Source organism: Bos grunniens, chromosome X (genome assembly GCF_055505025.1).
Source record: "Bos grunniens cultivar Pamir isolate PY7600 chromosome X, Bosgru_T2T1.0, whole genome shotgun sequence".
Classification (NCBI taxonomy): domain Eukaryota; kingdom Metazoa; phylum Chordata; class Mammalia; order Artiodactyla; family Bovidae; genus Bos; species Bos grunniens.
In genome coordinates, this window is record NC_141194.1 from 694323 (window position 1) to 715858 (window position 21536).

General features: G+C 56.5%; 1 protein-coding gene across 9 annotated transcripts; it reads left to right on the forward strand.

Annotated features, from left to right (window-relative positions):
- Positions 1-267: 267 nt before the first annotated feature.
- IL3RA (interleukin 3 receptor subunit alpha) lies at positions 268-20187 on the forward strand. 9 transcript variants are annotated; one of them, XM_086386041.1, is made up of 13 exons: positions 268-439; positions 1263-1384; positions 5447-5545; positions 10758-10885; positions 11422-11536; positions 12247-12376; positions 12818-12996; positions 13739-13857; positions 15585-15611; positions 16184-16304; positions 17798-17897; positions 19440-19521; positions 19845-20187. In XM_086386041.1, exons 3-13 carry the CDS (start codon positions 5482-5484, stop codon positions 19917-19919), a joined length of 1140 nt encoding a protein of 379 aa, XP_086242167.1. In that variant the 5' UTR covers positions 268-439; positions 1263-1384; positions 5447-5481; the 3' UTR covers positions 19920-20187. The 9 variants fall into 9 exon arrangements, with proteins under 9 accessions (XP_086242167.1, XP_086242174.1, XP_086242165.1 ...); XM_086386039.1 differs by lacking the exon at positions 268-439 and having other exon boundaries at positions 1175-1384; positions 17744-17897; XM_086386040.1 differs by lacking the exon at positions 268-439 and having other exon boundaries at positions 1175-1384.
- Positions 20188-21536: the final 1349 nt, after the last annotated feature.

Below are 21536 nucleotides of genomic sequence, written 5' to 3' on the forward strand. Positions count from 1 at the left end.
CCCAGGACAGTTCAAGGGGTCCCAGGACTGAGATCCCTCCAAAAAGTCTCCTGGGGAGGGTCCTCCCTGCCTCTTCCAGCTCCTGGGGGCTCCAAGCATCTGTCCCTGGGCGGGGGGCCGCCCCGCTCCCATCTCTGCCTCTATCTACAAGCGGCCGTGTCCTATCTACAGGCCCATGTACGAGCAGCCGTCTGCTCAGGACGGCGGCCCCATGGGACATGGGGACTGCCCTGTCTGAGCTGGACTCTGTGTTACCCTCATCCTTAGCCCTGCGAGAAAGCCCCGCTTCCACAAGAGGTCAGGCTCTGAGATTCCAGGTGGACGTGCAAGACCTAGGTGGGAGGAAAGGAGACAAGGAGGCAGACGGGAGGACCCGGCCCACGACATCAGACCCCGTCTGATGGGGTGGAGGCCCGTCAGACTCTGCTCTGCACCCCGGGTAAGACCCCCACACACAGCCCCACCCAAGAGGTGGGGAAGGCAGACGGCTGCCCCTGGAGACGCAGTCCTGAGCAGCACCTCCTGGGGGACTCCGGGATTTGGCACGCATCTCCTGGCCGCTGAGATGTGTCGTCCGGGGTCCATCATGAGGAGGGACAAGCGAGTGGGGCTGGAACCCAGAAGCTGTGACAGACACACAGGCAAGTGACCTGTGTTGAGCGGGGGCATGGAGGAGGCCCCGGGCACGGGGAAGTCAGAGACGGCGCCTGGGAGCATCTTGGTGGGTGTTCTCGGCTGAAAGGTAGACGTGGGGGACCGAGACTCAGGCATTCAGCGCGTAGGGGTACCCGGGGGCACCTCCTTGTCCCCGCGGGCACGAGCAGTCACTCCCACAGGGACCTTGACAAAGGGGGGTGGCATCCAGGCGACCAGGGCCCCCCAGACATTCGTTCTGGCCGGCTCCAGGAAATTGCCCAAGACTGAGGTGGAGCGGTGGGCAGCCACTGGGGTCCTGACAAAGCAGAAGCTGCAAACGAGAAGTGAGAACAGGAAAAGAAATACTTTGAAAGAGAAAGTGTTTCTTCCAGGAAAAACCCAGGGCTGTTGCCAGGGTCCTGACCCCCAGATTCTAATTCTGACTCGAGGGCAGGGGAGGAGGGGCCAGATGCCAGACTCGGTCACACCCTCATGGGGTTGATGATTCTTATTTTTTTTTCCTGATGAGGTGGAGCCGCCCCCTGCCCCACCCGGAGATTATAAAAAACACTGAATGGGGGAGAAAATACACACCCACACCCATAGAAGTTTTGTTTCTCCTTCAGGAAGCAGACCGCAGCACACGGCCGGGAAATCAAGCCCAGGGTCCACCCCCATGCCAGCAGGACAGGCACAAAGGAGCTGCTGCCTGTCTCCCACTGACGTCAGACTCTGCTCTGCATCCCAGGTAAGACCCCCACACGCACTCCTCACCCAGGAGGTGGGGAAGGCAGACAGCTGCCCCTGGAGACTCAGTCCTGAGCAGCACCTCCTGGGGGACACCGGGATTCGGAACGCATCTTGTGGCCGCTGAGATATGTCGTCTGAGGTCCATGGCAGGCTGGATCCAAAGGCTTTATGCCCGAGAAACAATGATAGAGGGTCTATCTAACCAACCCAAGTGATGCAGGTTCGATCCCTGGGTCAGGGAAGATCCCCTGGAGGGGCGCATGGCAACCCACTCCAGTATCCTTGCCTGGAGAATCCCATGGACGGAGGAGACCGGTGGGCTACAGTTCACGGGGTCGCAAGGAGTCAGACACGACTGAGTGACTAACACATACACATTTCAGAGAGCCGTTTCATATGTACGGAGTCACAAGTGGCTTCAGTGGGAAAGAACCCACCTGCCAAGGCAGGAGATGTGGGTACCATCCCCTGCTGGAGGAACTGGCAACCCACTCCAGTATCCTGGCCTGGAAAATCCCATGGACGGAGGAGCCTGGTGGGGCTACAGTCCAGGGGGTCGCAGAGAGTCGGACATGACTGAGCGCAGGACAGGACGCTGGTTTCAGCCTTGTACGAGCCTGGATGTGTGGTGTATTTTCACCGGTTCTGTGTTTCGTGCTGGGTCTTACGGTTGAACGAATGAGCTGGTCGGAGTGGCCTTCCCAGGACGAGAGGTGCCCGGTAATCACAGTGCCCACCAACGCTTTCTGGCTCAAATTCCTGCCACCTCCAACCCAAGCAAGGTGGGCTGCTAATGTCGAGAGCTCCACCGTCTCCCTCTTCCAATTCTGTGGACCCCAGCCCCCAGCCTCTGGGGGCCCAGGTCTGTCCAGACAGGCCCCGTCCCTTCGTCCTTTGGGGTCACCAGCATACGATGACCACGTTCATGCCGTTTGGGTCTTTAAAGATGTGAGCGCCTCCAAGTGAGGGTGGAAGCCTGTGGGTGGATACGGATGTCACGGGACTGGAGCCCGGTATATGCTGCAGCAGGGTGGGGAGGGGGGAGCAGGGAGCTTGGCTTACCTGAGCAGAAGCCAGGAGCCCACCGCCGTCCTTCCAGGGACATCCCCGAGGGCTGTCTGCATGGATGAAGACGAGCCCCACCCCCTCCTCGTCGGATCGTGATGAGTGAGAGTTGCCCAGTCGTGTCCGACTCTTTGTGGGCCATACAGCCCATGGGATTCTCCAGGCTGGAATACTGGAGTGGGTTGCCGTTCCCTTCTCCAGGGCATCTTCCTGACCCAGGGATGGAACCCAGGTCTCCCGCATTGCAGGCGAATTCTTTACCAGCTGAGCCATCAGGCAAGCCCAAGAATACTGGACTGGATAGCCGTTCCCTTCTCCAGCAGATCTTCCTGACCCAGGGATCAAAACCCAGGTCTCCCGCGTTGCAGGCGGATTCTTTACCAGCTGAGCCACCAGGGAAGCCCCCTCATCTGATACTTGTTCAGTGTTCAGAATTTTTTTTTCTCCCCATGAGCTTGCTACCTGAACCACTCGTCGTTCAGTCGTGTCCCACTCTTTGCGGTCCCATGGACGGTAGCCCCCCAGGCTCCTCTGTCCATGGGGATTCTCCCAGGCAAGAAGACTGGAGTGGGTTGCCGTTTTGTCCTCCAGGGGAATCTTCCCTACCCAGGGATTGAACCTGCCTCTCCTACACGGGCAGGCGGACTCTGTCACTGAGCCACCCGGGAAGCCAGAACTCTCGTGGGCAGGGCATGGATTGTGACGCTGGGCTTGTAGGCAGCCTCCTCTCAAACTTGGTGCCTCATGCGTCACTCTCCACACCCTGATCCTTGTTCTTTAACTGGATTGCCAAGCGTCCGTCCCTGTATACCTCCCTGTGATACCGAGTCTTGGGTCTTCCCTGTTGACCTGTCCTGAGAAGGAGTCTCTCCCGGCTTCACCCCGAGTTCAGGGAGAACCACAAGAGTCAGCCTCTGGGATTGAATGTGTGTGAAAGGTGGCACTTTGCGGGGGGGCACAGATCAGTCCTGGGGAGTCTCGTGGGAGCCTCGGACCAGGCTGGGGGAGCAGGCAAGGTCCTGGATGGCTGGAGTCTGGGCTGGGTGTTGTGATGGAGAAGCTGAGAAGGCCCTGAAGGATGTGGGGGAGAGTCATCACCCCTCCTCATCAGTTCCCAGGCTAGATTCTCAAGGTGAGGTGCCCTGGGAGGGGGGCACATTGGGGGAGCAATCCTGAGGCCCTGGGGAGGGGCGGCCCCCAGGCAGGGGAGCATCCGAGGCTCCATCTGTGTGGCCGCCGCCCACTGGCCTGCAGGGACCGATGGCGGTTGCGTGAATGACATAAGCAGGTGGGGAGGGGTGGGTGGGCTCCACCAGGAAACCCCGCGGCTGGGACCTGGGAGGTGCGGAATGCAGAGCCCCTGGGGAAGGTTCAGGAGAACCAGACTGCTGAGGTGGGGGGTGCTTCCTGGGGACTCCGGGGCAGAATTCTGGTGGGGGTGGTGAGACAGCATGGATTGCGTTACCGTAACTCATTCTGAGCAGGAAACTGAGTCAATGTGATTTCATGCGTTTAACTGCACTTCCTTCCACTGTTTGTGAGTCCAGCATTTCCCGGCACTGCCTGGAAGGTGCTTTCTGGGCTCCTGTATGGGGTGGTGCCAAGGGCGAGTGATAACCCAGGGCGGGAGCGCCGTAGAGACAGGCTGATACACACGCAGGCACGCAGACATACAGGTGCACACATGTGGACATGTATGCAGACATGCACACAGACATGCAAACACATGTGTGCACACAGATGCACAGACACATGAATGAGATGCTCACACAGATACATGTGTGTGCATGCAAGGCCCACAGAGAATGTGTATGCACACATGCACACCTGCATGTACACAGGCACACACAGTGTGCACACAGACGCAGACAGATACACACAGATACACACACGCCATGCATGCACATAAACACAGGTGATGTGTGCTCACATGTGTGCATATACAGAGACATGCAGTTTGCACAGATGTACACACAAGACACATACACAGATGCACACAGGCACCAGACACATAAACACAAGTAGTGTGTGTACACATGCGTACACAGGCACACACGTACAGTGCACACAGATGCACATATAAGACATGCACACACGTGCACTCATGCACACGCACACATGCACACAGATATGCACAGACACACACGGGCACATGTATGCACGCTCAGTGCACAAACACGTGAATGCATGCATGCACACATGCACACAGGCATGCACATACACACGTGCGTATAGACAGACACACACATGTGACATATATGTATACACACTCTGCACAGACACATGAACACATGCGCACACACAGACATGCGGAGCACACAGGTGCATGTATGCGACACATGTACACATGTGCACTCACACATATACACACTTGCACACAGAAATATACACAGATACACACGTGCACATATATGCACACTCAGTGCACAGACATAAACACATACATGCATACACGTGTGCACACAGACATATTCACAGAGATACACCCATGCACATATATGCATGCAGAGCCACGTAAACACAAGTAATGGGTACACACATCCATACACATGCACAGACATATACACAGATATCCATCCATGCCACACACACACATAGACACAGGTAATGTGTGGTCACATGTCTGGATATACATATAAAGAGACGTGTAGTTTTCACAGATGCATATACAAGACACATACACACATGTGCACACACAGACATATACACACATGTACACAGACATACACACGCACATATAGGCACAGTGAGCACATAAACACATGGATGCACATGCACACGTAGGCATGCGCTATACACAGATACACACAGGTACACACGTACACGCACATGCATACACACACATGTGCACACATGCACACACATGGGAGGCTCCCCTCCCGAAGCGGCTCCTTGCCCTTCCACCAGGACACCCCCGGGGGGTTCAGTCCCCTCCTGCCCCCTCCCCCAGCCGTCCCCGCAGCCACCCCACTGGTCACTGTATCTTCTCCTGCAGCTGACAACCGCCGTCCTGTGGGAACTGCCTCGCCCATGGCCCTCCCCTGGCTGGCCGTGCTCCTGACACTCATCTGCTGCTCGATGACCACGGACCACGGTAGGAAAAGCCGGAGGGAAAACGGCCCCGTGCGGTGTGCCGGGGTCCCTGGGGCTGTGCTGCTTTTCAGTTAAACGGCCGTCGCTGGGGTCACGGCCGCGCCGCTGGGCCGCCGTACGAGATAATCAGCCGCTTCCCGTTGTAGCCCTCTTCTCAGCCGCCTTGGCGGGTACATCTTGCAAGACTCGGACCTCAGAGCCAAGATGTTCATACTGATACGGTCACGAGGCTACGGCCAGAGCTGCTGGTGTAGCTGGGGCGCCGGGATCCGTCTCTTATCTTTGATTTCCTGTCATCCTCTTCCTGGGTCGGGAGATGTCCCTGGGAAAATGAGGGTGACGGGCTGAACCCTGTCCTCAGCAAGTCCATGGGCTCAAGTCTTAACCAACAGAACCCCAGAACGGGAGTTGTTTGGAAATAGAGTCTTGACACGCGCTGTTTTTTAAATATAATATTATGTATACATATTGGCTGTTTGGGGTCTTCGTTTCAGCATGCAGGCTTTTCTCTAATTTCGGTGAGCGGGGGGCCTTCTCTCTAGTTGCCGTGTGCAGGCTTCTCATTGCCGTGGCTTCTCTTCTTGTGGATCACGGGCTCTAGGGCGTGGGTTAAAGGACAGAGTTTGGGACTTCCCTGGCCAGCCAGTGGTTAAGGCTTTGCCTTCTGATGCAGAGGACGCGGGTTCCATCCCTGGTCGGGGAGGTAAGATTTTTGGCCTTTGTGGCCAAAAATCCAAAAAGTAAAATGTCACAATATTGTAACAAATTCAATAAAGACTTAAAAACTGGTCCACATGAAAAAAGAAAATGATTAAAAAAAATGATGCTTTGGGGGTAACTCCATCCTGTTCTTCTGAAGTTCCTCCTGGAGATTTAAGGGAGGTAGGGGGCAGACCAGGGTCAGTTCCCAGGATCCACTGATGGTGGATAGTGAGAATTTACGAAACCATCGTAAGACTCCTCGGGGGTAACAGTTGATCAAGACGTGAGAATGGGTGACGGAGATTGTCACGCTGCGTGCCCATCTCTGACAGTCTGGCTGATTTTGGGTGGCGGTTGTGGCTGAAGAGAACATTCAGAGTGGGGATTAGGGGGGCTAGCCAGATGCTGCAGGAGAGGTTCCCCTGGGGGATGCCCCCACCCTCAGCTTCCCCAGGTACAGAAATCGTACGTTGCTTCGGCACCCCACAGTAAGCACACCCGGCTCCAGCTGCAAACCCGGGGATGCTAGTGGAATTCAAGGACACATGGAGCCCACCAGGCAGGCGTGTGCCCTGGTGAGGGTCTGCACTGGAAGCCCCGCCCATGCGGACTTCTCTGGCTGACCAGCGGACCCCACACAGGGGCCAAGGGGGCGATGTACTCCTCGGGTTCCTGTCCGACTCCCCCTGCATGCAGATGGGGACCAGGCTTTGGGTGACAGAAGGGCGCGGAGCCGGGCCAGTTGCTCACCACAGACGCTCTGTGATTGCGTCAGACAGGGTGACCTGCCTGCGGTGACAGCCACAATGTTGCGTAACTGAGAGAGGTTTGTTCCTTCCGCAAAGGGTGGTGGAACGGAGGTGTGCGTGTGGCTGTGCATATGTGTGTGTGTGTGTCTCTGTGTGTTTGCACATATATGTGTGTATGTGTGTATACGTGTGTCTGTATCTGAGTATATGTGTGTGTATACATATACACCCACCCCACGCGTGCATGTGTATGCCGTGTGTATACATGTGTGTATGTGTACATGCCTGTGTATATGGATGTGTGTATATGCGTGTACACGCATGTTCACCTACCCCCATACACGCATGTGTGTATTGTGTGCATACATGTGTGGACATGGATGCACGTGTGTGTGTGTACATATACAGTCACCCCCATACATGCATGTGTGTGTTGTGTGTGTGTGTGTCTCTATGGGTCTTGTGTGTATGGCTGTGTGTGCATGTGTTAAGGTGTTCGTGTGTGTGTGTGTGCCTGCATGCATGTATGTGTATAGGTGTATCCGTGTGCATCTGTGTATTGTATGTGTGTGTGCATATGTGCATATGTGTCCATGTGCCTTTGTGTGTACATGTGTATGTGTGTGTATATATGTGTATATGTGTGTTGGGGGCGTATGTCTCCCTGGGGCCTACTGGCTTACGCAGCTTTGCATTGAGTTAATAAAATACCATAGTCTCGGGGATTAAGTGACAGATTTATTTATCATAGCCCTGGAGACCAGACATCTGAGGTCAAGGTGTCCCAGGGCTGAGCTCCCTGCAGAGTCTCCAGGGGAGGGTCCTTCCCGCCTCTTCCAGCTTCTGGGGGCTCCAGGCGTCCATCCCTGGGCTGATGGCCACCTCCCTCCCGTCTCTGCCTCCATGTGGCTTCTCCTCTGTGTCCGTGTCTCTGCTTTTCTGTCTCTTACAAGGACCCTGTCCTTGGGTTTAGGGCCACCCCCATCCAGGAGGACCTTAATTCAGACCCTTCACTCCATCACGTCTGCAAAGAACCTTGTTTCCAGAGAAGGTCCAATTCTCTGGTCCTCTGATGGTTTGTCGGGGAGGCTGGAGAGAGACCAGCGTTCATTCCACGCCAGCTGGCTCCATCATCTCCTCGGAGCAGTGTGTAGAGGCCTCCCAGGGCGGTTTTCAGGGGCCGCAACTGCAAGGACCGCAGGTTGCTTCCGTCCGTCTCTCCGTGTCGATATCAGTCCCATGACCACAGCTGGTGACCAGAGGGGCTGGGAGATGCGGGAGCTGTAGAAGGGGAGGGGGCTTCCTTCACATCTCAGGATGCTGCCCCGCCCCCCACGTCCTGCCTCTTGTCTGCCCCCACTGTCCTGGGGCCCAGGCTGCTGCCCACTCTGGGATCACATCAGGCCCTTTGTAAGGAGGGGTCACTGACCACAGGCAGGAAGTGACCTCCTCTCTAGGAGACACAGTGAAGGAAGCGGGCTGCAAGCTGCAACATTGTAACATGACCCACCCTTCAAGCCCTCCTAAAAATACAACCTTGGTGGAACTGCATCGGAGGGGCTTGTGGGTATAGGAGACAGTGGAAGAGAAGGAAGCACCAAGGCATATGGAGAAGTGGTTAGTCTTTCACCACTGAGTCTTAATTAGCGCATGGATTTTTCATAGCTTTATCAGGGGAAGGACGTGTTCTTCTATTTCTAGTTTGCTGAGAGCTGTTAATCTCCAGGGGTGTTAAAACGCTGTCAAAATATTCAGAAAGGAAAAACAAATGCTGTGACTTCCCTGAGGGTCCACTGGTTAAGACTCCGTGTTTTCAGTGTAGGAGACATGGGTTTGATCCCTGCTCTGGGTCCGAACATCCCGCATGCCATGTGGTATGCCCAGAAGAGAAAAAAGTAAATGAAACAAGGGGCAAAATATTTCCTGCTTCTGTTGAGGAGATCATCAGTTTTCTGTTTAAAAAGGGTGAATCAAAAAAAATTAAAAATAAAAGGGTGAATCATAGTGATGGTTAAAATAACCTTGCCTTCTTAGAGTAAGTGTCTGGGGTCAAGAGGTATTACCAGCTTTATATGTTGCCCTGTTTTATGTACTCGCATTGTGTAAAGGAATTTTGTATCTATGTGATATTGGTCTCTAGTTTAAGTTCAGTTCAGTTGCTCAGTCGTGTCTGACTCTTTGCAACCCCATGGACTGCAGCACACCAGGCTTCCCTGTCCATCACCAACTCCCGGAGCTTGCTCAATCTCATGATCATTAAGTTGGTGATGCCATCCAACCATCTCCTCCTCTGTCGTCCCCTTCTCCTCCCACCTTCAGTCTTTCCCAGAATCAGGGTCTTTTCCAGTGACTCAGCTCTTCGCATCAAGTGGCCAAAGGATTGGAGCCTGAGCTTCAGCTTCAGTCCTTCCAATGAATATTTGGGACTGATCTCCTTTAGGATGGACTGGTTGGATCTCCTTGCAGTCCAAGGGACTCTCAAGAGTCTTCTCCAACACCACAGTTCAAAAGCATCAATTCTTCAGCGCTCAGCTTTCTTCATAGCCCAACTCTCACATCCATACATGACTACTGGAAAAACCATAGCTTTGACTAGAGGGTCTCTAGTTTACTTATATTATTATTATTTATTTTGGGCTTCCTTGGTGGCTCAGACAGTAAAGAATCTGCCTGCAATACAGAAGACCTGGGTTCAATCCCTGGGTCAGTAAGATTTCCTGGAAAAGGGAACGGCAACCCGCTCCAGTATCCTTGCCTGGAGTATCCCATGGACAGAGAGAGGAGCCTGGCGGGCTACAGTCTATGGGGTCACAAAGATTCGGACACGACTGAGTGACTGAACCGAACTGACTGCCCTGAACGGCTGTTTTAACAGACTTCTCTATTACTTTCATCGTCTGCCATTTATGGCGCGACTTTTTTCTTTAACATTTATTTGGGTCTTGGTTGTGGCACTCGGGTTTCTCTATAGTTGTGCTGTGCGGGCTCCGTTGCCCCGAAGCATGTGAGATCTTAGTTCCGCGACCAGGGATAGAACTCACGTCCGCTGTACTGGAAGGTGGATTCTTAACCACTGGGCCACCAGGGAGGTCCCAACGGGACGGTTTCTAAGCCCTGATACTTCTGTTCAGAGACAACATATTCCCGCTTCTCTTGTGTGTCTAGGAACATTTTATCCAGTGCCATCCCGTAAACCCATCCTGTAAACCCATCCCGTAAACCCATCCCGTAAACCCATCCCGTAAACCCATCCCGTAAACCCATCCTGTAAACCCGTCAAAGCTGGAGATGTAAGAGACGTGGGTCCCATCCCTGGGGAAGGGCCCTGGAGGAGGGTATGGCAGCCCACTCTAGTACTCTGGCCTGGAGAATCCCATGGACAGAGGAGCCTGGCAGGCTGCAGTCCACGGGGTCGCTAAGAGCCGGACACGACTGAAGCAACTTACACGCACGCGTGCGGTGTTGCTTTCAGCTGTAGAGCAAAGTGGATCAGCCATATGAACACAGCTTTCTTCAACATGTGTGGCTGACAAAGGTACATTTCCCAACCACAAGGATGGGAGAGGTGACCTGCTTTCCTGTTGTTTCCCCCCACATCATTGGTGAGAAGCTGGGATCACTAAGATGCTACAAATTCCTGACTTTGAATTTGTACAAATTCGTGGTTGCTCCTGGCAATCACGTCTCCGCCTAGAACTCAGCTTCCCAAAGGCTGACTCCCCACACGCAGTTTATGCCTTGTGTGTCTCTCCCACTCTGTAGCCATCTCTGATCCAGACCCACCGATTAAGAACTTAAGGATAGATCCAGAAAGAAAAAGATTGGTCTGGGACCAGCACGAAAATGTTTCTGAAATTGGGTGTTACGTCAATTCGAAAATTTTAAGAAAGGTAAGCCGTCTTCCCTGTACTTAGCCTCACAGAGACATGGGTTCCACCCTTGGGCCCAAGGGTCATTTATGGGCACCACGGCTCAAGACATCCACAGTGGTACCTACTGGACAGGATTGGTGTGAAAAGGAGCTGAGATATTGCAGCTGGACAGACAAGCCCAGTTGAAAGTGGTGTTGTTGTTCAGTCGCTCAGTCGTGTCTGAGTCTTTGCAACCCCATGGACTGCATCACGCCAGGCTTCCCTGCCCATCACCAACTCCTGGGGCTTGCTCAAACTCATGTCCATCGAGGCAGTGATGCCATCCAACCATCTCATCCTCTGTCGTCCCCTTCTCCTCCTGCCCTCAACCTTTCCCGGCATCGGGGTCTTTGCCAATGAGTCAGTTCTTCACATCAGGTGGCCAAAGTATTGGAGTTTCATCTTCAGCCTCAGTCCTCCCAGTGAAAGTTCGGGGTTGATTTCCTTTAGGATGGATTGGTTGGATGTCCAGGTGACTTGATTTTATTGTGAATAAGTGGCTTCATCTCTCTCAGGCAATACAGAAGCCCTACTGCAGTCTTGGCGACTTGTCATGCGAAGTGAAAAACTATACTGTGAAGGTGATAAAAGGTCAACCGTTCTCTGCTTGGATTCAGTATCCAAAGCAAGGTGAGGGGTAGATGCTCTCTTGGGGTTCCGTTTGCTTTTGATCACCCGTTAGCATTCTGAATACCGAGGTAATGACTTTTAACTTGGATGGATGGGTCTGCAGTGACGTAGCTTTGTGGGAAAAAGGCCATTTCTTGAGAGTCCCTTGCACAGCAAGGAGATCCAACCAGTCCATCCTAAAGGAAATCAGTCCCCAGTGTTCACTGGAAGGACTGATGTTGAAGCTGAAGCTCCAATATTTTGACCACTTGATGCAAAGAACTGACTCATTTGAAACGACCCTGATGCTGGGAACGACTGAAGGCGGGAGGAGTAGGGAACGACAGAGGATGAGATGGTTGGATGGCATCACCGACTTGATGGACATGAGTTTATGATGGACAGGGAGCTGGTGATGGACAGGGAGGCCTGGCGTGCTGCAGTCCATGGGGTCGCAAAGAGTCAGACGCGACTGAGTGACTGAACTGCATTGAACTGAGGTTCAAATTCGTGTCCACTGAGTCCTTGAGGATTGACTGGTTCTCTCTCCTTGCCGTCCAAGTTAATGTCCGCTGACAGCTCAGTGACTCCGTGGTATATACGTGTATTCTTTCTCATATCCTTTTGCATGACGGTTTTTCCCGGAAGAGAGGGTAGGTGGTCTACAGAGCCGGACCCTGTATCGAGGAGCTCACTTTCCCTACCCCTCCCTCTTCTTTGCGAACCCCAAGGCAACCCCCTGGCGGCCGCGGACAACCTGACCTGCCGGGTGCACGACGTGGATCAGCTCAGCTGCAGCTGGGCGGTGGGCGAGGAGGCCCCGGCGAACGTTCAATACCATTTCTATCTGAAGCACCCCTTGTAGGTGTGACCTCGCGCTCCGCCGGGCTCCTACCCCAAGCCCACCCCCGCAAAAACCCAGGGGCGGGCTTCAGGACGGGGCTTTAGGGGGCGGGCCTTCGGGGCGGGGCTTCAGGGGCGAAGCTTCAGAGGCCAGGCTTTGGGGTTGGGGCGTGCTTTCAGGGCGGGTCTTCAGGGGCGAGGGTTTGGGGGCGGGTCTTCAGGGGCGGGCCTTTGGGGAGAAACTTCAGGGGCGAGGGTTTGGGGGCGGGGCTTCAGGGGCTTTGGGTTGGGGCGGGGCTTCAGGGCGGGGCGGGGCTTTGGGACGGGGTTTCAGGGGCGGGGCTTCATGATGGGGCTTTGGGGGCGGGCCTTCGGGGCGGGGCTTTGGGGCGGGGCTTTTAGGGGCGGGGCTTCAGGTTCGCCCCCTGACCCTGCCCCACGCGCCTGCTGCCCGGCCAGGAAGACGTGGCCATGTCCCAAGTACATGCAGAACCAGCAGGGCGTCAACGTCCAGTGCCATTTTGACGGCCTCTCCCTTCAACCTGAACGCCAAAGTCAGTTCCGTTTCCTGGTGAATGGTACCAGCGGTGGCTCCAAAATCCCCTGCCGCCAAATGACCCATAGATTGGAAGAAATTGGTGAGAAAACGTGAAAACCTCCCTCACGTGCCCCCCCACCCCCGAAGTTCCTTGGCTTTGCGATCCTGGCATCTTGTGGCGGAGAGTGGGGCAGGGTACCCCACCCTTGGAACCAAATGCCTCAAGCTGGGGGCTGTGTGTTACTCGCTCAGCCGTGTCCGGCTCTTTGCGACCCCATGGGCTGCAGCACGCCGGCCCTCCCTGTCCATCACCAACTCTCGAAGTTTACCCAAACTCATGTCCATTGAGTCCATGATGCCATCCAACCATCTCATCCTCTGTTGTCCCTTTCTCCTCCCGCCTTCAATCTTTCCCAGCATCAGGGTCTTTTCAAGTGAGTCAGTTCTTTGCATCAGGTGGCCCAAGGATTGGAGTTTCAGCTTCAGCATCAGTCCTACCAATGAATATTCAGGGTTGATTTCCACAGGCTCTAGGGCGCTCGGATTTCAGTCCTTGCCGCTCATGGGCTCACTGGTTCTGGCTCCCTGGCTCCAGAGCACAGTCTCAACAATTGTAGCCCATGGGTGTAGCTGCTCCAGGGCATGTGGGATCTTCCTGGACCAGGGATTGAACTCCTGTCTTCTGCACTGGCAGATGGATTTGTATCCACTGGATGGGTCCACAGGGAAGGAAGTCCTAGGAGGCCTGTTTTAAAAGTATCTCTGGGAAACAATTTTTGTTTGTTTACTTTTCCTGTGCTTTACTCATTGAAGTGTTGTTGTTTTTTTTTTCCCTCCTGTAGAAATATTAGCTGCCCCGAACATCACAAAAAAGTGGTGTAACGAAAACTACTCATTCATGGAATGGGAAGTAAGGAGTCTCTTTACTGAAGACATCAAGTATGAACTTGAGATACAGAAGGTAAGCATGCCGCCTCCCAGGTGGGCATCTCTTGTGGTTTGATGCCCAGGACTCTGGAGTTTTCGGGGTAGTCAAAGCGTCTGAAGAAAAGAGGAACCGTAAGATAAGTGACTGCGGTGAAACCCGAAGTGATTGGTTGTTTGGGACTCCCCCGGCCGTCTGTCGGTTAAGACGTCCCCTTCAGTGCTGGGGGTGTTAGTTCAAAGCCTGGTTGGGGACCTAAGATCCCACGTGCCCTGAGGCCAAAAAAACCCCCAAAAAACAGAACGTAAGAGAGAAGCAATATTGAAACAGATTCAATAAGGGCTTTAAGAATGGTCCACAAAAAAAAAAAAAAAATTGAGACAGCAACAACAAAAAAAGCGTTTGGGTGTTTGAAGGACAACGCTGACCTTGGAAAAGAAGTCAGAACGTGCAGGGAAGTTTTCTGTCGTGTTTGGGGTGGAGGACGCATGCTCAGCTGTCGTTCAGGAGACAAATGATGTGATAGACAAGGCTGAAACAGACACTGGAGAAACCCTCTGAGTGCATGTCACGTGCACGCGTCTGGGCTAACTCCCGGCAGTCATATCCGACACTTTGCGCCCCCACGGACTGCAGCCTGCCAGGCTCCTCTGTCCATGGGATGCTCCAGGCAAGAACACTGGAGTGGGTTTGCTCGTCCTCCTGTAAGGGATCTTTCTGACCCGGGATCGAACCCGAGTGTCTTACATCCCCTGCACTGGCAAGCAGCTTCTTTACCACTAGCACCACCTGGTCATATGTCACAGAGCTTGCAATTTCCGTGTGAGAAATGAAATCCCTCCTCCCCACCAAAGATGGTACCCAGGCGTTCATAGACCCTATGTGTATAATGGTCCCCAAGTTCGACACCACTTGAGGGATGGGATGACTGAAATATGGCCACAGAGTGGAATCCTATCCACCAAGAACCGGAGGGTCCTATTTTACAATAGCCTGGACATGGAAGCCACCTAGATGTCCATTGACAGAGGAATGGATAAAGAAGATGTGGTCCACATGTAGACGATGGACTGTTACTCAGTCACAAAGAGGAATGCATTTGAGTCAGGTCTAATGAGGCGCGCAAACCTAGAACTGCTCATACAGAGCAAAGTAAGTCAGAAAGAGAAAAGCAAATGTACATTAACGCCTGTGTAGGGGAGGAGTTTGTCTCAGATGGTACCGAATCAGCCTGCAATGCAGGAGACCTGGGTTCAGTCCCTGGGTCGGGAAGATCCCCTGGAGGAGGAAATGGCAACCCACTCCAGTATCCTTGCCTGGAGAATCCCACAGACAGAGGAGCCTGGTGGGCTACAGTCCATGGGGTCACAGAGTTGGACATGACCAAATGCACACACACGGCCATAGTGTGTGTATATAAATCCCAAACTCCTAATTTGTCCTTCCCCCAGGTACTTTTTCATCCATTGACACGTTATATGCAGTTACCTCTATTTATTATTTTCGTGGGCTTCCCTGGTGGCTCAGACGGTAAAGAATCCGCCTGCCAGAACAGGAGACCCAGCTTCGATCCCTGGGTCGGGAAGATCCCCTGGCAACGCACTCCAGTCTTGTTGCCTGGAGCGTCTCATACGTATGACATCTGTGATTTCTGTTCAGTGAGTGATTAGTGCCGACTTTTCTGTGACTGTGAAACCGCTCGGACCAATGAGAGCCTTTCTTGGGTCTGGATCAGACTCCCACGCCCTCCTGTTCTCTTACAGGGCGCGGACCTCGCCTACAAAGAGGAGGTGGGTATCCATCCCGTGCGGCCCCCGCAATCTGCCGTCCCAAGCACAGGCTCCTTATTTCCATCAGTGTCCAGACCCTCTGAGACGAAGCTCCCCAGTGCACAGACTGGGCGTTATCACCTACATACCCTCCTTCGCGGCTGCATCCCTCGGGACGTGGTGACAGCATCCTCACGCCCAACTGACCGAATCTAACCCGCAGAGGCGGCTGTTCCCACCGGCAGTCATGAGTACCGGTGCAGAACCCATCTCCCTTGTCTGTCTGTGTGCCTCCCTCCCGTCTCTGCCTCCGTCTCCACGTGGCTTCTTCTCTGTGCCCATGTCTCCCTTCTTGTGTGTCTTGTGAGGACCCTGTTGTGGAGTTTCCAGGAGGGCCTCATCTCAGACCCTTCACCCCATCACCTCTGCAGAGACCCTGTTCCGTAATAAAGGCGTCTTCTGAGACTCTGAGTGTTAGGATCCCCCACACATGAATCTGGAGAGGCCCCGCTGTACCCCTTCCCAAGCCCCCGTTCTGCAGCCCCAGACCTGCAGGGGTCTCTCCCTTTCGTCTGCTTGATTTTCAACTGCAGACAGAGCTCAAGGTTTTGGGGCTGAGGAATCCGGGACCCTACACAGTGAAGATCAAGGCCATGGACTCCCTGTTCTTCGGGAGCAGACCGGAAGGCCAGTGGAGCGCCCCGCAGCACCTCGGTGAGGGGGACACCCCTCGGGACTCTCCAGGGGTGGGTGTGTGTTGGGGGCGGGGGTCTCGGAGGCATGGATCCCTGGTGGGCAGCAGCCTGCCAGACACGCTGACCATCGCTGCCCCTTCATGCACCTGCTCCAGGTAGCGGGGACCATCCACCTGCCGCGACCTGGTGCCCCAGAGAGGGCTCCGGGGACCAAGGCTGAATCGTGGAGGGCGGGAGACAGCAGGTGGTCCCGGGGAAGCACCCTGTCCCCAATCCCACTCAGCCCTGCACCCCAGCCCAGCCCATCATACGGGAGGTGTGGGCTGGTATCCGGGCCGTTGTCTCCCACCCAAAGCCCCCCTGGGGATGGGCTGGTATCGGGGTCTGTGTCTCCCATCCAAAGTCCCCCTGGGGATGGGCTGGTATGGGGTCTTTGTCTCCCACCCGAAGTCCCCCTGGGGACGGGTTTTCCTCCCCAGTTAGAAGGCCTTACCCAGGTGAGAGCTGCTGGGTGTCTGTGAGCTCTGCTCCAAAGCCCCACCTCCTCTATGGCCCCAGGCCGCACAGCATTCCTGATGTGACCCAGCAGGAAACCTGGGGCTCCAGGCTGAGGCCGTGGCCTGAGTGTCCTGGCGGGAGGGGGAGTGGGGCGGCTGTAACAAATGACCACAGATGAGGGCTTAAGCATCAGACACCCACCCTCCCCGAGCCCTGGAGACCCGACGTCTGAGGTCAGGGGGTCCCAGGGCTGAGCTCCGTCCAGAGGCTCCAGGGGAGGCTCTTTCCCGCCTCTTCCAGCTTCCGGGGCCTCCTGGCGTCCATCCCTGGGCTGGTGGCCGCCTCCCTTCCATCCTTGGTAGACTTTGCGCCCAAGTTGTTCCATGGAGATACGCAAGGTGCACTGGAGACGGCCATTGCCAAAACTCTCAGAAGATAAACTTTTTAATGCATTAAAAAAAAAATCCAAAGGGATGTGAAAAATCCGTGATGACCACATATTAAATTCGAAGGCTGACGCAGGGGCGCACCCAGGTCGCTGCAAGCGAAGGAGGTGGTGATGGTTCCCCTGGGAAACAGACGAGCCCACGGGATCCCATGGCGTGTGCTGTGAAAGCGATAGTCACTCAGTCGTATTCGACTCTCTGTGACCCCATGGGCCGTAGCCTGCAGGCTCCTGTGTCCATGGGATTCTCCAGGCCAGAACACTGGAGTGGGTTCCCATTCCTTTCTCCAGGGGAATCTTCCCGGCCCAGGGACCCAACCCGGGTCTCCCGCATGGCAGGCACATTCTGTGCGCCAGGCTCCATCTGGTGGTCAGTGGCGGGGGCAGCGGGTGGGTACTGGTATTCTGGCGACTCGGGAAGGATTCCCGCGTGGCCCGGGCAGTGGGCGCAGGTGGCTCATGTCCGCGGGGTGCATCGCGCTCTTGGGCGCGCCCCTGAGTCCCCCGCCCCGCAGGGAGGCCGCGGCCCGGCCCCGCCCGACGTTTCCGGCCCGCCCCTTCTTCCGTAGACTGCGGCCGCAAGGACGCGTCCTTCCCGATCTGGCTGGTATACCTGCTGGCCCCGCTCGGGGCGCTGCTCCTGGTGGGGCTCGTCTTCCTGTGTCGCAGGTGAGCTCCGCGCGCCCGCCCCCCCGGGTTTGCGCTCCGGAGGTTTTTTTCTGGAGCGGGGCACGGGCAACCCACCCCAGTATCCGCTGTCTGGAGAATCCCCACGGACAGAGGAGCCCCCCTGAGCGGCTGACACTTTGTGGAGCGCGACCCGTAGGCCCGGCGGCGCGCGCTCCCGCCCGGACCCGTGCGCCCTGCGTCTTGGCCGCGGGACGCGCGCCCCCGTGGTCTCCGGCCGCCGCTTCCAGTCTCCCCAGCGGTCTTTTATCAACCGGACCCTGGTTCCCCCCGGCTGTTCTCTGCCTCCTGCAGAAGCCAAGGAGCCCAAAGTCCACAGTGCACCATCCGGGGAGCGCGGGGGTGTCCTGCCTCCCCGGGCCCCCAGTGCGCGTGGGGCGCGCTGTCTGCGGCCAGGCTCTGCGGCTGGTCCCCACACGCCCCCTGCACTGTGCTCCTCACAGCTCGCCGCGACGCTCTGGGCCCCCACCCCGCCGCCACCAGCAACCTCCGCACTGGCCTCAGGGAGGCCTCCCGAGCCCAGCAGACAGGCAGCAGGCGGACGCGGCGGCGTGCTGCCCTTTCACCCCTGACCGTGCCCTCGCGGTGCCTTCCAAACGCCTGCGCCCTCAGCCTCATCCGTGCGCCGCCCTCCGTCCACCCCTGGGGCTCGGTGCGGCTCCTGCCTCGTGAAGCTTCTGGTTTCACACGCGCGCACACACACACACATGGACAGACACACATAGACACACAGACACACACGGACAGGCATACACAAACACACACAGACACACACACACAGACATACCCAGAAACACACAGACACACACACGACCCCATACCTATACACATAGACACACACACATGGACACAGACGGACACACACAGATACACAGAGACGCAGACACAGAAACACACACACACAGAGACACACACGACCGCATACATAGAGACACAGACACACACAGATACACAGAAACAGAGACACACACGGACACACAGAGACACGCACATAGACACACAAGCACACAGAGACAGACCCGGACAGACACACAGGCGCACACACACACACAGACATACCCAGAAACACAGCCACACATGGCCCCATATATAGACACACACACACACACACACACACACACACACACACACACACACCGCCCAGCCAGGGGCTAGGATTGGGAGTGGATAGGCCGCAGCCCCAAAGGAGGGGGTCCACCCGCTCCGGGTAGACGCCACTGGGCGCGGGGAGGTTGCCATGGTGATGGGACACGGCGGCCGCCATGGTGATGGGATGGGGCGGCCGCCATCCTTACAGGATCGCGGGGGAGGTGCCGAGAGGGAGCTGACTGAGCCGCCGCCGCCCTGCTGAGGCTCTGATTTGTCTCCGGATGGTGTGGGGCGGGGGCTTGGGAACGAAGAGCCCCTCCCAACGGAGGGCGGAGTCCGAGTGCCTGCAGGCCTCGCTGGGGCCCTCTAGGGGGCGCCGCGGCACCGCAGTGCCGCGCGGGTTTCACACCCGCCGCGTTGCTCTTCTCCTCCGAGGTGGCCGTTGATGCAGAAGCTCTTCCCGCGTGTCCCTCACGTGAAAGACCCCGTCGGCGACAGCTTTCAGAACGAGAGGATGGTACGCGCTGCGCGGGAGCTGGGGGTCTGGGCCGCGCGCCCCGCCAGGGGGTCGGGGGCGGAGTGGGGCGCAATTCCCGCTGGCCGCGGCGGTGGCCGAGCAACGTGATGGGCAGGGGAGCTCGCCCCAGAGGCGCGGGCCTGGGAGCCCGTTCCCGAGGCGGGGGTGCACTGTCGGGGCCCCTGCGCTACCCGAGGCTTTCCGGGATGCACGTGCAGCCCCGCGCCCCCACCCACTCCCACCCACCCCCAACCCCTGCGCCCTGCAGATGGCGCCGCCCCGCGCCCCGCGCCCCCACTCACCCCCACCCCTGCGCCCTGCAGATGGCCTGGGACCCCGAGCAGCAGAGCCAGGAGGAGTGTCCGGTGGTCCGCGTGCAGGTGTTGGGGGAAACGTGAATCTCATGCAACCGGGGCTTCGTTTTTCCACCGGGAGCAGGGAGCACAGCCGGCCCGGTTGGACGCAGACGTTTGCGGCACAGTTGAGGATGGGAAGGCCTGGCGCACCTGACCGGGGGTTTGCCTTTGTGCTTATTTCTCAAATAAAGGGCTTTTTGACCTGCCACGGGCACCCTGGAGGTGGGGGTCACCCCGCAATGCCGCACAGCCCCCTGGACACCCCAAATGCCCACTGTGTTGACTGGCCTGTAAATGGTTGCATTTCCCATTTTGTGTGTGTTAGTCGTTCATTTCCCCTTTTAAGCCCTTTAAATCACTTAATTGAGGTAGGTACACACACACACGTCCCCACACCACCAGCTACAAGGTTGAATCTGTGGGACAGGGGGCAGGTAGACTTGGGTGCTGGCCTGCCTCCAGAGACAGCGGGTGGTGGCCCCGTAGGAAAACACCCACCCCCTTGAAAGCCCTGGCGCGCTGAGAAGGTAAGGACTCCACCTGCCTAACCCAGGGTGGGGAAGGGTCCCCTGGAGGAGGGCATAGCAACTCGTGTTCTTGCCTGCAGAATCCCATGGACAGAGGAGCCTGGTGGTCCATGGGGTTGCAGACATGACTGAAGGGACTCACACACAGACACTGAAAACCCAGGGGAAAGGACTCAGCCTGCCCCCTACAGGAACTCAGGGCTTCTCGGGAGGGACCTCAAACCTCTTTTGTCTTGTGTACACGCTTCAATTTCTGGCTGCAAAGAATTCACCCCAACAGCAGAGGCGGGCTTGCAAGCCTGAGGGAGGGAAGCCAGCTGGGCGTGCACCTGCGGTTATCCCACTCGAGGTGCTGAAGGCACCTGGTAACGTGTCCCGGGTCTGACCACTGGCCGTCAGTGCAGGTCTGGGCTGACAGGTTCCTGACTCAGTCCGCCCTAGCGGCCGGGTCGGAAGTGAGGACACCTCTGCCTGGCGGGTGCCAGGCTCAACCGCCTTTGGCGAGTGCTGGCTGATCCTTGGTCCCTGTTCCAGGTCAGCCAGTGTGGGCGGGGCGACCTTGGGGACAGCTGGCTCCAACTTCCTGTTCCCGGACTGACCTCACCCTGATCTGCAGATTATCAAAGCCCTGCCTTTTAAGCCAGCCTGGGGGTGGGGAGCTGTGGCTCGGCTGTGACCAGCAGACCACCCCCACCAGACCTCGCCAATGTCACCAGGTGCTGGCAGCTGCAAGTGGAGCCAAGGGACACCAGTGTGCACCCTCCTGAGGGCGCAGGCTGGTGAGGACCCCACAGACATGCTCCGACCCATGACACCCTGAGGAGGCCACATCCCAGACACTGACATGGAGCCAAGGGACACCTCTGTGTGCACCCTCCTGAGGGCGCAGGCTGGTCCCCGACCCCTAAGGACACCCCAAGGAGGCCTCAGATCCCATCCCACGTCCCCCACGACCCTGACATCACAGTATTAGGGCTCGGGTTTCTGGAGAAATGCTTAGCTGCATGAGGCTGGGGGGAGGGGTGTGTGTGTGTGTGTGTTCTATCAGTCCTGTCTGACACCCCGTGGACTGTGGCCCTCCAGGCTCCCTGTCCGTGGGATCCTCCAGGCAGGAATACTGGAGTGGGTGGCC